Source organism: Bufo bufo, chromosome 3 (assembly GCF_905171765.1).
Source record: "Bufo bufo chromosome 3, aBufBuf1.1, whole genome shotgun sequence".
NCBI classification, from domain to species: domain Eukaryota; kingdom Metazoa; phylum Chordata; class Amphibia; order Anura; family Bufonidae; genus Bufo; species Bufo bufo.
Window position 1 is genome coordinate 141597585 of NC_053391.1, and position 16447 is coordinate 141614031.

Here is a 16447-nt window from a genome sequence, read left to right on the forward strand (position 1 = left end):
TGATTATATATTTGAAAGAAAATTCTGTGGTCACAGTAAGAGCTCAATATTAAATAAATGGATTTGTATCAAACCCACATACCGAATGCCTATTGTATTAAAGGGGTTATCCCATGGTTAATATAAAAACACAAACAGACTTCCTATAGTGTATGACAATCTCTTTCTAGCAAGGCTAGATCCAGCCCTGTACATGGAGTTCTCCCCATTCATTACTCCAATTGCTCTGCTAAATGTATATCAAGTTGGCATCTCAGGGGGTGTCCTTTCTCAGGGGGCACTTCCTTTCTGCTGCAGCTTGCACCTGGTAACTGTCACAGCCTCAAACAGAAGACAGTGCTGGTGACAGTTGAAGAATGGAACTGAGCATGTGTGACCACCTTAACCAGATGGACAGAGATATTAGAAAAACAGCAAACAGGTGGCACTATACAAATACATTTTATTGAATAACTCAGCGGCTATACTAAATGTTTAAATATGTATACAGATCCAGGTGATGCTTTAAAAAATGTTGAATATTTTTCATGGGACAACCCTTTTAATGGAAATTCCGCTCGCTGGCTGATAACACATATAGTATATAGGTAATTAACTTGTTTGCCAGTTTAGTTATTTAATTATTTACTTAACAGATATTTTTTTTTTAGAGCTCTACCTTAATAATCATAGGTTACATCCTTCAATTTCTTGCAAACCAAGACCTAAAGCAAATACCTCTTTAATACGGCTTTTATTTTTTTTTGTTTGAGTCCTATGCAACTTAATGGGCTTGTCCGGGTTCAGATCTGAACCCGGACATAACCATATTTTCACCCAGGTAGCCCCACTGATGTTAGCATTTCATGCTCCGATGCTCTCCCTTCCCCTGCGCTAGATAGCGCAGGGCAAGGGCTTTTTTATTTACAATAATACATTGCTGGGCGGAAGCTTCCGCCCAGCAGTATGTTTGGTGACGTCACCGGCTCTGATGAGCCAGCTTTAGCGCTGCCCTAGCGGTTTTACAGGCAAGGGCAGTGCTAAAACCCGCCTATAAGTGCCAGTGACGTCACCGGGCTCACTGCTGGTCGGAAGCCTCCGCCTGGCAGCCCTAAGGAGAGACCGGTAAAGGAGAGCATTGGAGCTCTGAACCCGAACAACCCCTTTAACAGAAAAAAAAAAAAAGCCATGGGCCCCCATATGAAATAAAAAGCACATAGAAGTATAGTACAGCGCCATAAAGTCCAAAAGGTGCCATACTCTGGCTCTGCACAAAGAATGTATGGAGCTTGTGTACTTAGCTTACACTTCAAAATGGCATTTGCTTGTGGTGTTATTTGTGGAAAAGGCTACATGCAACAAACATTTTATTTTTTTATATTTATGCGGCCAGTTATCTGCCGTCTGATTCTAATGAAGCCAATAACATTGTGCAGATAAACAATTTGTTAGGTAATGTTTCATAGAAACAGTTTCTCATAGGAATTATTTCTAATAAATAATTTTGAAACTATCTCACTATGGACAACACTTTAAAAAGATGGGACAAACTGTATTTCAGGAGGTAGTCATCCAGCAATACAAAATATCTAGCACTATTTTCTATGTGCATTATGGCTAAGATTGTAGCAACAAATATATTTCCCAGAGTATCTTCACATTAAGGATCCATTCACATTTGTGGGTTATGCCACTTCCATCAAAGGTTCCAGTATTTTTACAAAGGGATAAGGAATGTGCTTTAAAATACTGGACACTGACAGAAACCTAAGAGACCCCATTATAAGTCAGTGGGATCTATTATATGCCGAGAAAGGATCCATAATAGATGTCATGGCCGTCATGAATGGAAGCCATGCAGCTACTGTGTGAACAGAGCCTATAAGAATATTACATGTAACACACTAACAAACTTGTACTATAAATTTAATCGAACGCCATTATACAATTTACTCTTATACTCGGAAAAATAAATACAACTGCAGCATTTCATATTTTCTATCTGAGGCATTATTACAATTACGATATATATTTCTCTAAATGTTTATTAAAAAAATTATTTTTGTCTTTTGCCAAATAATTTTTACCCAGAAATAATCTGTGTCATAGAAAAGTTAGTTTGCTTCAAATATAAAGCCCTAAGCTTGACCAACATATTGAATACATATTATTTATTCATTTTGTACCACAAAAATAACACAAAGCATAGCACTGATAGCAATAAAAAATTACAAATGCCAAAATAAGACAATGGCATCTTGGCAATATAATGCTTACGCCACATAAGTCAGCAAACATTAAAATATATATATTACCAGACTTCGCATATATTCATTTCAGATAGAAAAATTTCCATGGAGCAGATTCAGAGAATACAACAATTATACATGCGTTTCAATATAAGAATGCGTGAGAGACAGAGACTGAATAAGAGCATCCACTTCAGAAGAAACGCTTTCACAGTTCTTTACGTCACTTTTTTGACAGATGTCCAAAAAAAGGTCAAGATATAGTTGCTTCCATTCTTGAAAGTCTTTAGATGTCAAGTCTGGATTTTCCAGAATCTTATCAATAATAGCTACTTCTCCTTCTTTGGCCTGAAAAAATAATCAAAGAACAGAATATTGTTATTCTTAAAGTTAAACCAGCCCATATAAAACACAACTTCAAGGATCATGTTAACTTAGAGGATTTCCAGGATTTGATACTGATAGCGTATCTTCAGGATAGGTCACAGTATCTGACCAGTGGGGGTCTGATGACTCCTAAAACCCCCTATGATCAGCTGTTTTTTTTAGAGATTTGACAACCCAGACCTGGAGAATACCTTTTAAAGGGGTTTCCCACCTTTTCTAAGTGATGGCCGGTCCAACATCCCACACTCCTGACGATCAGCTACTCTATGTAGCTCTGTCACCGGAATTACACTACTGTAGAGCCAATAGAGCTACACAGAACAGCTGGTCAGTGGGGGTGCAGAGTGCCATACTCCTGCCGACCAGCTAGTAATGGCCTTTCCGGAGGATAGGCCATCAATTAGAAAATGCTGGACAACCCCTTCACTTATTTGGCTCCCCATGGTTTTCAGAGGCTGCCCTCTATGCACACAGCTTCAGAATAAATCCTTGGATAAAGAAACCATCTCCAGAAATCTAGTAACCATAATCTGTAATACTGTTAAAATCAAGAAATGTATCCAGACTGTTCTGGCATAAAGTTCCCTACTCTCACTGCTTTCAGACTAAGGAATCCTTGCCTATGTCGGTGTAGAAACCACCTTTACTCTAGATGTAGAGGATGCCCCATTGTTATAGCTACAACCCTGTGTACAAATAGACATTTAAACTAAATAACCCTGAGCAGGGGCGGACACAGACAGCAGAGGGTCCCTGTGCAAAGAATGTGCCTGGGCCCCCTCCCCTCCAAGCCAAGTTCTCAACATAACCAATTCTGTCCTAACATTACTTATAGCAATACAAAACATACAGGTTAAGGCTACTTTCACACCTGCAGCACTAGGCTCCGGCCGCCTGATCCGGCAAAGAATGCAAGGAATTGGCCGGACAGAAACTCAGTCATGCAGTGGTTTGTGTCCCGCTGATTCTCTGCATTTTTGCCAGATTGTGGCCGGATCTCTGCCAGACCCCATTATAGTTAATGGGGCCAGCAGACATTCTGTCTGCATTCAACAGTCTAGTAGCAACAAGGACAGGTGCACTCTGAGATCTTCCTAAGCCCTCAAACTGATGTTAAAATTGAGAGATTAGCAAACATGTCCCATCAGGAGGACATGTCTGAGCCCGAGCATTCAGCAGTGCTGGAGCATTCCGGCAGGCTGTGCTCTGCTGGAAGAGCCTGCCAGAATCACTAACTCAGATGTGAAGGTAGCCTAATACAGGTCCACATACCTCTTCCATCCAGTGATGTCTTCTTTGATGTAGATGTTCTCCGTCCTCATTTTCTCCTTTCAGACCACACAGCCATTATGATTTTTTTCAGTCATCTCTTCTCTCGGCAGGGTTTGACAGACAGACATCTTAGTTTCCTAGTTTTCCATCATCCTCCCACCTAATCAACACCCCTCTAATATTGTGCCTGCTGAGTTCCATATACTAGTTACACACAGATAGTTAGATAGTTCCCCTTCAATCATTATTGGCACACAGCGTCCTAAAAAATAACTGCGCCCAGGAAACAGTGTCTATGATTCTAATAGTGTAAACATAATGTTCCCCAAAAATAATTGTGCTAAGCTGATATCATGCCAGGGTGCCCACCAAAATAACAGTGCTCCCCAAAATCCCACCAATAGAAATGATTATCTACCAGACAACACGTAACAGTAATAGTGCCCCCACTGTTTCCCAGAAGTAATAATGCTCCTATAGTGCTCATACTAGTATTCAAGTTCCTCATAGTCCCTCAACTGTAATAAAGCCAACCGGCAGTAATAATTCTCTTTATAACTCTTTGTGTAACAGTAGAAAAATGCCCCCTTATAATGTGCGCCAGTACATAAAAGTGCCCTTTTGTGTGGCAGTATAAAAAAATACCTCCTCTTAATGCCCCCTGTAGAGCCAATGTCCCCATAGTACCCTCATAATGTGTGCCAATGCCCCCTACTGTGTGCCCAAAAAACTCTTAGTGCCCCCACTAAGTTGAACCAAAGTCCCCGTCATGCCCGATAATTTGCGCCAGTATAAAATACTCCTATACCGTGCACCAAAAGTGCACCTCCCCTTGTCTCTATGGTGACTGACAATGTGCCAGTCTAAAATGCCCCCATAATGTGTGCAAGTATAATGCCCCTATATAATGACCCCAATAGTGCTCCTTTTCCCCCATTTTCCATAGTGGCCCCCATGTGTGCCAGTATATGAGATAGGGTCACTATAGTGCTTCTCCCCCCATATCTGTCTCAGTATATAAGATAGGGCCCCCCATAGTGTTTTTTTCCCCTATATAGTGCCCCCCATGTGTGCCAGTATATAAGATAAAGCCCCCATATTGCTCCTCCCCCTCCATAGTGCCCCCCATGTTTGCCAGTATATAAGATAGGGCTCCCTATAGTGCTCCTCCCCCTCCATAGTTCCCCCATGTGTGCCAGTATATAAGATAGGGCTCCCTATAGTGCTCCTCCCCTCCATAGTTCCCCCCATGTGTGCCAGTAAATAAGATAGGGCCCCCATAGTGCTCCTCCCCCTCCATAGTGCCCCCACATGTGTCCCTGTATATAAAATAGGGCCCAAATAGTACTCCCCCCTCCATGGTGCCCCCCATGTGTGTCAGTATTTAAAATAGGGCCCCCATAGTGCTCCTCCTCCTCCATAGTGCCCCCCATGTGTGCCAGTACATAATATAGGGCACCAGTAGATGCCTCCATGAGTACCAGATAGGGCCCTTAGCAAAGCGTAAATAAAAAATAAATAAACACATTTACTTATTACTTACCTCCTTGCTGCTTTCAGCGATGCGATGCAGGCCTCTTCCAGCCTGTGTCCTGTGCTGTACGGCTCAGACAGTGCCATTATGTCATTGCGCCGCCTGCGTCGGCCTCTGATAGGCTATTGGCACTAGGCCTGGAACCTATAAGAAGACTGGGGAAGGGAGACACCTCTCCCCTGCCCCGCCGCAGCATCCATCTGTATTGCCGTCCTAAGGACAGCAATACAGATTAATAGAGATGAGCGCTTCCACAATGGAAGTGCCCATCTCCCCCTGCCGCCGGTAAGAAGGGGCCCCCTCTTGCTCTAGGCCCCTGTGCAACCGAACCGGATGCACATGCGGTATGTCCGCCCCTGAGAACTGTGTCCTCTCATTCCATTTATTACTTTAGTTTGCTTTTGAACCTGCTCAAAGTCTACTACATATTACTTCTGCAATGGTTGCCAAAACTGTACACCATATACCATGTGCAGTCTGACTAGTGATTTGTACAGTGGTAGAATTATGTTCCCATCATGTGCTTCTGAGCCTCTTTTAAAGGGCAGCAGCTGCCTGACACTAATCTTGACATGTATTTTTCCTTCTCATATGCATAACCTTATATTTATCAGTGTTAAACCTCATTTATCTTCTCTGCCCAAGCCTTCAATTTATCCAGATCCATCTGTGCAATGTTGATAATTAAGAATTATATAGTGCAACTGTACAACACAATTCTTAATAGATCTGATATATACAATTTTTCACAATGTTATCATATGTGCATGTCTATTTGTAGACCAGCAAGGCCCCAAGGTCATCTTTACTTCTAGCAAAATCCAATATAAATGTATTGATCCAGCTATACAACTGTTATAAGGATCATGTACAATTGGCTTCTACATCAAAATTTCTTGGTCAAAAAGCAATTAAAGAATTTCTATAACATAGGAGTTCAAATATAATTTTAATTATATATATATTTTTTCATTTTGTGCACCATTCTCTTAAAATATTGTTGTGCACGCAGAAGATCAATGCAAAAGATCAAGATTCTTAAAATATATTTTTGGAACCAGCAGGCATCCCATGGTTACTCTTCTTTCTGGTGTTTGGTCTGAAGCCTCTTGCCTGTGTCTGCACACACTTATGTATTAAGTTACCTCACAAGACTGACATCTACCAGCTTAAATTCAGAATTTCAGGTTTAAATTACCTCAGTTCTCTCAAATAGAGCAAGAGGAGAAAAAAAACCCTGAACAGTCTGGAAACCAAGACGTCATGATATTTCTTAAATGACAAATGGTCTCCTGCCCAGTACCTTCAATGTATTTTCTAGATGGTCTTTCCAGCAGCAAATGTCTCCTTGACCTCGGAAAGCATGGTCTTGTCAGACTACAAGGCTTCAAAACACACTTTCATAATTTATGTTTCATGTCATTTAGGGAAGGGTGAGGGACACTCACTGAAGCGACTTGATGGCTTAGTGGTGAATGGAGTCTTAAAGACGTCGTCCAGGATTTTGATACTAGTGATCTGTTCTCTGGATAGGCCATCAATATCTGATCAGTAGTACCCGACATCCCGGAAACCCATTAATCAGTTGTTTTGGGGTGTCACTGGAATTAAACAGCTGTGTCCATTGTGTAGTGGACAGACCTAATAACTGCAGCCCTGTTCCCATTCAATTCATTAGCTTCAGAGCTACAATTAAGCAGCTGATCGTGGGAGTGTGGCATGTCGGACCACTTTAAAGCTCCCATAAACAGAGTATTGTTGGCCAAACCCACTACTTTGGGCGGCACTGGCTCATAATCTAATGTGCATGAGCTCCCAACTGTACCCGCCAGGCCAGCATATTTAGAAGCCTGATCCTTTTATCCTCCTCGAAAATAAGCCACTATCATAGGTGTCTGGCAGTGGCTTTCTCTCCCTGTTAAAAAAAAAAAAAACCTACACGATTTTCCGAACCAAGTGTGTATGCACATGGTGAAGTGGGAGAGATAGATGTTGACTGAATGATCATTCAGCTCACAGCTATTGAAGGTATATGGGCACCTTAATTTTCTGGCAATGCTGCATGGGAACAAAGCATGCAAATCAGCTCATACCAGCCACACCAGTCACCCATCAGCTCTCCGGTCTGACTGATATTAGCTAATTTGTATGTTTCATGTAATGTAAACCTGAACTATTTCTTAAAAAGTCTCAACACACAGTAAATCCAGAACCCAGCACATCAAATGTAATAAAATCTCCAGTTTGCTGATATCACAGTTAATATATCCATAACTTTATTTATAGAGCATTAATGTTAAAATAATATAGTAATACAGCATTTGGAGAGTGGGATTCTGAATTTACTGTACTGTCCTGATTCAGCTCCCATCAGTATAAAATTAATACAAGCAAGGAGTGAGAGCTAGGAATTCCTGGTTGCAACTGTCCCTTTCAAAGCATTTCAGAAATCAGGCCATTTTACTGTGTGTATATATAACACCAATAGGAAACTAACCCCTTGGCTGTAAAAATTCTCGGTTTGGCCAAATGTGTTTTTAGTGGGGGCAGAGGAGAAAGCCACTGCCAGCCAACTAACATTCAGTGTTCCCAATTCCATTCTCCCCAACATCAACTGTCAAGTAAGAGTCAGGGGGCTCTCCACGCACATTATAAGCAGGTCCAGCTGACAGGAACATACCTAATGTACATGGGGGCCTTAACCTCCATAGGCATCAAAAGAAAACAGCCCTAAACAGGACTTTTGGCTAACTGGCTCCGAGAATGTGTGCTGTCCCTCAAAGGGTGTAAAATACACAAATCTAATAGGGCCTCATAGCAAAACTTTGCATGCCCCCCCCCCCCCCCCCAAATAGGCTTGCGACAATCACAGGCAATACAAAGTGCAATGCCCCAGATTTCTACCAATTTTATTTCTATCAAGCATAAGAAATTTTAATTTTAATAAACTGTAAGAAAAAAAAAAGTGTCCCTTCACCTTACCCACTTTATTCAACTTCTATGTCGGAAAAAGTGGAACAGGTGCTTAAAAAATATGGTGCTCATTCTGATCGCCATATTTTTCTATGTAGTTACACCAGAGAATTAGCAATATACATTGATAAGTCTCCAGCTTCCCTTCTATTATAAAGATGACTGCCTCAAGCCACCACTAGGGGGAGCTCAGTGCACAGGTATTTATGCATTTACAATTTACTTGAAGCTAAAATAATCTCATTGCATTGAGCTAAGCCTAGTGGCGGCAGTACAAAAATGCAGAGTTTTAATATCATGAAGACAAAGTGCAGCGATGGGCCTCCCCTTCCCGCTTGGCCCCGTAGTAGTTGCATGCTCTGTCTCCAGTGAAGGCATGCTACAGTATACTGCATAATCACCCAAAGTAGCATTTAGTTAAACATGGGCCCTGAGGCTCTGTTCACAACACATTTTTATTTCTATTAAAAAGTAATGTTTTTTTCAAAGTGAGAAAGAAGTAACTTTAAAGCAGAATGGGTCACTTTCCACTTCTGTGGTTAGTCACAGATTGCAGCAACACATGGGACCTTCGTCCATGCCTGGAAGTTTACAAGAGGGAAGTGGAGCACGGCGAATGCCCTGGTGAATAGAAGGAGCCAGAACCAAGCAGCAGCAAGCAGTTAAGTATGCTTCCCTTGCACTGGTCTGGTGGGAAGTGGTGGGGTGTGGGGGGGGGGGGGGGGGTTGACAACATTTGTGAAAATGCTGGAAAATCCTTTTCCTTTTTTCAACTGTACTGGATCGCCAGGGAGATAGTAAGCAATCTACTCAACTTTGTCAGTCACATAAACTTGAAAGTTGGCATGCATGACTACTGCTTCAGGGACTCTAGCACTTCATAGTGCCAAGTAAAAACTCTGCCTGTATAAATGGTAGAAGCAGCAAGATGTAAGTGGCCAGGAGAGCAACCAGAAGAAAGAATGTGTGTGTGAGATCTGTGACTACAGGGAAGAACAGCACAATCAGTGCAGAGGGTGGGAAAGGCAGTCTTAGCTGACAATCCCAAATATTCATCAGAAGAACGTCAAAGTTTTTACATGCCAAATAGCTTTGCAACTGCATGTAAACAAAGGGGGCCAGAACAGAACTAGGTATGTCTGTAAATATAATTTCTTTTGCTAGACCTAACTTATCTAATGTACAAATTTCTGACCATCAGGTTTGCCGAGTGTCCTTTTTTTTTGTACAACCCCTTTAAATGTTACTAAGCCAGTAGGCGTCTATCCCCAGAGATTTAAAGGGGTTTAAAGGGAGATTAGATTTAAAAATAAAAGGGCCAGAACATTTTAGAAATCACAAGGAATCATTACTCAGCTCCAATGATTCCCCACCACTGCCATTCCAATACTGCTCTGGTCACAGCTGCTCTGCTGTTCTTGTCCTGTACTCAACACTAGGATAGGCTGCATCAATCAATCACTGAAGCAGTGTGGGAAAAGCACCGGCAGGCATGGGGGGAGTTGAGAAACAGGTTCATTGTTATTTTTGTTATATTTTGGCCTAAAAATGCAAATGTAGCTACATTATTTTTACATTAGGTTATGTAGCTACATTATTTTTATATTAGGTTTGGTGGTCCAAAGAATCCCTGCTATGGCGAGTTATTCAAAAGTGATGATTGAAATCCTCATGTTTCACGCAGACTTCCATTTTTTTTAAACAAATGGCACCATTAAGTTTCCGCAGCTTACTATTTTTGTCCCTTTCAAATAGTATATGCATATGTATGAGCTTGCTGAATAAGCTATTTCTTTTCAGTTCACTTTATCAAAATAATCGTATGTAGATCATTCTTTATGAGCACAAATCACTCAAAGAAATGATGATTTGTGAAAAAACTTTCAGTCATAAATAATGCTGTTCTTTGAAATATAAGCACCTTTATTCCAGGTTTAAAAGTCAGCAATTTAGAGAGCTTTACAACTTCCTGGAGTCACCAATAACTTTATTTAAATACTAAATGTGATTGGCACGTACACACCTACAGAAATCCATGAAAATGAATGCAAGGAAAAAACGCTGCTCATATCAAAAAGATTATATGTATAGTACAGTATATAAAGCAGAATAGTAACCAAGGTAAGGAACCAAAGAAAGAAAAAATTCCTTTAAAGAGGATGTCTGGTATGGTGACTTCTTGGGACATTTCACTATTTCTTTGGATAATTCAACAGCATACAGAGACAGTGAAAAATAAGAGACAGTGAAATAGAAAAAGATCATCTGAAGTGGACCTCTTTAATACAGCACTTGCAATTTAGGCTATGTTAACATTGCATTTGGACCTTACATTGAGGAAATCTCCCAGAGTATGTTGTTAATGTACAGATGCAGCCGAGCTAAATTTGATGGTTAATGCATTAAAGGGGTTGTCTGGGTTTAGAGCTGAACCCGGACATACCCATAATTTCACCAAGGCATCCCTACTAAGATTTCATGCTCCGATGCTCTCCTTTGCCCTACGCTGAATCGCGCAGGGCAAAGGCATTTTCAGGAGATCCGGTGACGTACCAGGCTCTCCCTTCAGGCTGCCGCCCAGCAGTAAGCCTAGTGATGTCACCGGCACTGATGGATGGGCTTTAGTGCTGCCCTAGCCTGTAAAAAAGCTAGGGCAGCGATAAAGCCGGCCCATCAGAGCCAGTGATGTCACCGAATACACTGCTGGGTGAAAGCCTCCGCCCAGCAGTGTGTTATTGTAAATAAAAAAGCACTTGCCCTGCGCGATCCTGCACAGGGCAAGGCAGAACATCGGAGGATGAAATACTCCTATGCTAATATCAGGGGGGCTGCCTGGGTGAAATTAATAGATATGTCCGGGTTCAGCTCTGAACCCGGACAACCCTTTTAAGTAAAGAATAGCAAGAAAAAGAAAACTAACTTTTCAATGGATTTCAATGGGTTTTGTCACAAGATAACCAAGATAACACTGTGGCTTCTGTAAATGTATTCAATCTCTAGCAGGGCTGCAGTCCATAATGCTCGGGCACCAACGCAGTGCATGTGCTAATTTTTGCGGTGCGGAGGCACGAACAGAAAACCCACTGAAGCCCTCTGTAATGATTCCGATCCGTTCCACTGTTACGCACCGCACCTTCCGGATTGCAGACCGATAACTTATACTAGAAACTGGTGTAAGTTACAGTAAATCCAGGCAAAGCCCGACCCCTTTTCTCATACTTTGGTAAAGTGGTGAGAGGGTTACGAAGTTGCAAATTATGATACACATATGGCGTGCACCATAACTTGCGTCTTATTTACACCACAATAGTGGTGTAAATGCACTGTGTATAAACTACTGGCAATGCTGAATGACAACCTGCAGAGGTCCTAACACCCAAATGTCCTACAAAAACAGTAGGGAACTGGCTGTGCTCTTCATTAAAGGAGTTCTCCACTTTACATAAAACTATCACAATAAATGTATAATGTATACTTAAAATGCCTGTGGGAAATCCTATTTAATCCTAAATGCTTTTCATATTGCGCATGCGCCGGCCGGCTATCTTTAGTTGTCCGGCCCATGCGCAATATGAAAAGCTGTTACTCTGCCGATAATGGGCAGAGCAGTGCCCAGGTGCGGGCCAGTTCCCAGCCCGCCGTCCTCTGGTGCCGCTCATGACGTCCGCCGGCTGGAGGTGTGTTTTTCTGGGCACATCGCCCAGTAACGCTGCCCCTGGGCACCTTTAGAAGCTCATTTGCATAAGTTTAAAAAGTGTTATTTTCATGATCTGGACGAGGGACACAGAAGAGAAAGGTATGATTGTAATGAGGGTCAAAGAGTCTATAACCTGATCTGAGCGGTCTAAAACGCTCAGATTAGGTGAAAGACTCCCTTTAAAGGATACTATTCTACTATATCTAAGCAACGTCAATTCAAAGTACATCCATCTAACATTATTTCAACTATACCTTTGCTAGCTTTATCTGCACTTTCAAACTCCAGAAAATGCATTTTATTTGGAATACAAAAGAGGTCCAAAGTGCCCAGCAGTGTGTCACCAATGGTTTCAACAGCACAGGACCACCTCCTCCAATTGCCCAAGCCCGCCTCTTACAAAAGACCACCTCTTAATCTCTAGTATTACCTCACCTTGCATTTTTTACTCTGCCCCTCTTCTTAGACGTCATTATTTTCCTTCAGCTCCACCCACGCTCCATGCCTACACAAGTTTTTCGTGAGACACAGGCTGTCTACCTCAGTAACATCGCTGAGGTGGTCACACATGCTCAGTTGCATCATTCAGCTACCATCAGCCGTACCTACTGTTAGAAGCTGTGACAATTACAGGAAGAGAGCTGCAGCAGAAAGGACACTTCCCCTGATAAAAGATACACCCCTTGAGAAAAGATAAACCCCTGAGCTGCCAGCTTGAAATAAATCTAACAGAGCAATTGGTGCAATGAATGGGGAGATCTCTGGATCCATGTGAGGTACAGGTTCTAGCTTTGTTAGAACGAGATCGCCGTGTACTATATAAGGTCACATTTTCATTTTTTACATTAATGATGGGATAACCCTCTTAAAGGGGTTGTCTGTTTTTGTAATCTGTGGATTATAATGGAAAAATATATATTTTTTTGTTACTCAGCTTTATTTGCCCACTATTTCTCTAATCACCATTTTAATTCACTGCTCACTAGTCCAGTCTTTTTGGTAGTCTGACATCTGACTTTAGCACAGAAGTACAAAATAATATAAATTCTCATAAACCCAAAACGGAACAGAAATACATTCTTAGACTTTTATGAGTTGGTATATTTTTTTTTTACTTTGGAATTTGGATGGAACGCCACCTTCAAGGTTCTCTACTTTTACAGATAATTGGTATTAAAGGGTCACTAACTTTTTAAAAAAACTTTTGATCGGCGAGGACTGAATCGAGACAATCGATCGAGACCCTCGTTCTGATGATCGGTGAGTGTATCAGCACTCAGATCCCCAACTTTTGATTTGTCTCTATGACATATAAAATGTTTTTTGAAGTTAGTGTGACCCTTTAATTCTGGATTAAAATAAGTTTTCTGCACCATAGTGTGGAGAAAGACAAACTGCAAGCCAAATAATGTGATTGAATTGTTATAAATATGCAGAACAAAAACTACGTTTAATGCCCAGATAAAAAGAATGTGCCCTTAAACAAACACCTGCCCTGTACATCTCTTTTCAACATATTTTTGACTAGGTTACAAACAACTTGCCACTTTAATAAGGGTCCCAAGTTTGGCTTACAATTTCTTTTCTAATTTCCTACCTTTAAAGTGCTTTTCAAAATTCGCAGTCTGTGAAGTTTTTCATTGACTACTGGATCACTACATCTTTTAATAAAAGACTTCTTGTACTCCAATTTGGTTGAAAGTCGCTGTTCTCCAAGTGGGGACAAACTGGCCTTTTCCAGGGCCCTGTAGAGATCTTGTAAAGAGTCTGCTGGCTTCTCGTCTACAGTGTCTGCTATCATGAAAACAGAAGGAATGGAGCAACATTAACTACCAAATAATTGTAGGCCAGCAACTTTTTATATTTTTTTTAGTGATTGGGTTAAAGAGAACGGTCACTTGTTTGAGGCCGCTAAACCACCAGTATGCCTTTATGTAGATGGGGTTTAGTTTTGTAAAGATGCCTCTGTGAAACCCAGCAGTATGGAATCACCTAGAAAACGAAATTAGAATTTACAGGAGATGAGTCTGGGACTCATCTCCATAGGCATCGGGTGCACGCGCATTGCACATGTGAAGCTAAGGACAATACAACTCGCTTTACAGCATGCTGGTGGATTAGCAGCCCTAAAGCAAGTTCCCATTAAAGGGCTTTCTCTATAAAACAGCTTTTTACATGAACATACTGAAAAGATCATAGAAAACTATATATGCCCAAGCTTAGCCACTCCTCCTCTATCATATGCTGAACTGAGATGTGGGATCTGATAGATCCACTTTATTCTGATGAACTACTTTTCCACCAGTGGTGATCAACCAGGATGGTAATGCATTTTGGAGGATGTCTATATCAGAAAAAATTATTATAGAAAGACTTAATGGCAGAATTCTCATTGGCTTTGGGTCTGTAGGCTACCAACAGCTTGACTATTTTGGAGACCTATTATGCAATTCGTAAACCTTTACATTATATTTCATTGCTTACAGTATAATGTCATATGCATTGTAGTTTATAACAATGCATTAAACCACATGGCACAACACTAAACAGGTCTATTTTTGATTGAACAATTTAAAATTTGCTTTCTTAGGTTTCGGGAGTACTGCTTCTCCTTGTGGAGAGCCCCAAAAAAGGCAGGGATTCTTATAGGACAAGCAACGCTCCCTGGGAAAAAAAGATATGTAGATTAGCTATCCTATATGAGAATGAAAGCTGTGTCTTTAGTGTGACTTAGTGGAAGTGGCTCCCATATAGTCTATGTCCGACCATTTAACTGGCCTTTCAACAAAACTAATTTTATTTCCTCAAAATAGCAAAATAATCTGACAAAAACAGATTAGGCTGTATCTCCATAGGCAATTGCTATGCAGCATCCGGTGGCCACACTAATTTGAAAGGAATGCCTCTGTTAATGTTAACCAGCAAATTCATGTGCCTATTGGCCGCCCCTCGTTGGGCCAGGATATAGCTTCCCTGTGTAGACCCAACCTAAGACCTCATACCTCAGACCGTATTTTTCTTCGGTGTGCCATCAGCATTTTTTTGCAGATAGCACACTGACCCATTCATAACTATCCATGAGGCTGTTGAACATGTCCTACTCTGGTCTGTATTGCATTCTAGTGATGTGAGTGAGAAAAATGCAGAAAATATCAGCAGAAGGTATTTTGATTTAACTGAAATACGGATATGGTCATGTGCATGAAGCCTTAAGGCTCATGCACTCGAACATATTTCCTTTCCGTGTCCGTTCTGTTCTTTATTGTGGACCGTATGCGGAACCATTCATTTCAATGGGTCCGTGAAAAAAAACAGAAGTTACTTAGTGTGCATCCCGTTTCTGTATGTCCGTATAGGAAAAAAAAAAGAACATGTCCTATTATTGTCCACATTATGGACAAGGATAGTACTGTTCTATTAGGGGCCAGTTGTTCCGTTCCGCAAAATACGGAATGCCCACGGATATCATCCGTATTTTTTGCGGATCTGTTTTTTGCGGACCGCAACATACATATGGTCGTGTGCATGAGCCCTTATAGTGATACAATATAAACAAAAGAGGAACACATAAAGGAAAGGTGGAATGTTTTCGTCTTCTCTCAAACTGAACGTCAAGCAGACTTTAAAAACAATGCATAAATGCAACAAATGCAACAAATTTAATCAATAATTAAAAAGTCATTACAGGGGTTATCTGAGAATTTGATACTCCATGAGCGCTTAGGCCCCTTCCTAAGGCTACTTTCACATTAGTGTTTTTCTTTTCTGGCATAGAGATCGTCACAGGGGCTCTATACCGGAAAAGAACTGATCAGGCATATCCCCATGCATTCTGAATGGAGAGTAATCAGTTCAGGATGCATCAGGATGTCTTCAGTTCAGTCATTTTGACTGATCAGGCAAAAGAGAAAACCGTAGCATGCTACGGTTTTATCTCCGGTGAAAAAAACTGAAGACTTGCCTGAATGCCGGATCCGGCATTTTTTTCCATAGGACTGTATTAGTGCCGGATCCAGCATTCAAAATACCGGAATGCCGGATCCGTCCTTCCGGTCTGCGCATGCGCAGACCTCTAAAAATGAGAAAAAAATAAATACCTGATCCGTTTTGCCTGATGACACCGGAAAAACGGATCCAGTATTGCAATGCATTTTTCTGCCTGATCAGGCATTTTTCATACGTTTGCATACAGTTTGCCTGATCAGGCAGGCAGTTCAGGCAACGGAACTGCCTGCCGGAATCAAACAACGCAAGTGTGAAAGTACCCTAAGCAAGTGACATCACTGTACATCGGTCACGTGGCCAAGGCATAGCTCTGTCCCATACAATTCAATCTCCAGTGAGAGTGTGGCCTCT

General features: G+C 41.3%; 1 protein-coding gene across 3 annotated transcripts in view; it reads right to left on the reverse strand.

Moving 5' to 3' along the window:
- Positions 1-966: 966 nt before the first annotated feature.
- The window catches only part of CNKSR2 (connector enhancer of kinase suppressor of Ras 2), a 422681-nt gene continuing 407200 nt past the window's right edge, over positions 967-16447 (reverse strand). For all 3 annotated transcript variants that reach the window (XM_040423664.1, XM_040423663.1, XM_040423662.1), the window contains 2 exons: positions 13689-13885; positions 967-2576 (listed from right to left, as the gene is read on the reverse strand). In XM_040423664.1, the coding sequence (XP_040279598.1) occupies positions 2361-2576; positions 13689-13885 (413 nt within the window). In that variant the 3' untranslated portion in view covers positions 967-2360. The remainder of the gene's footprint in view (positions 2577-13688; positions 13886-16447) is intronic.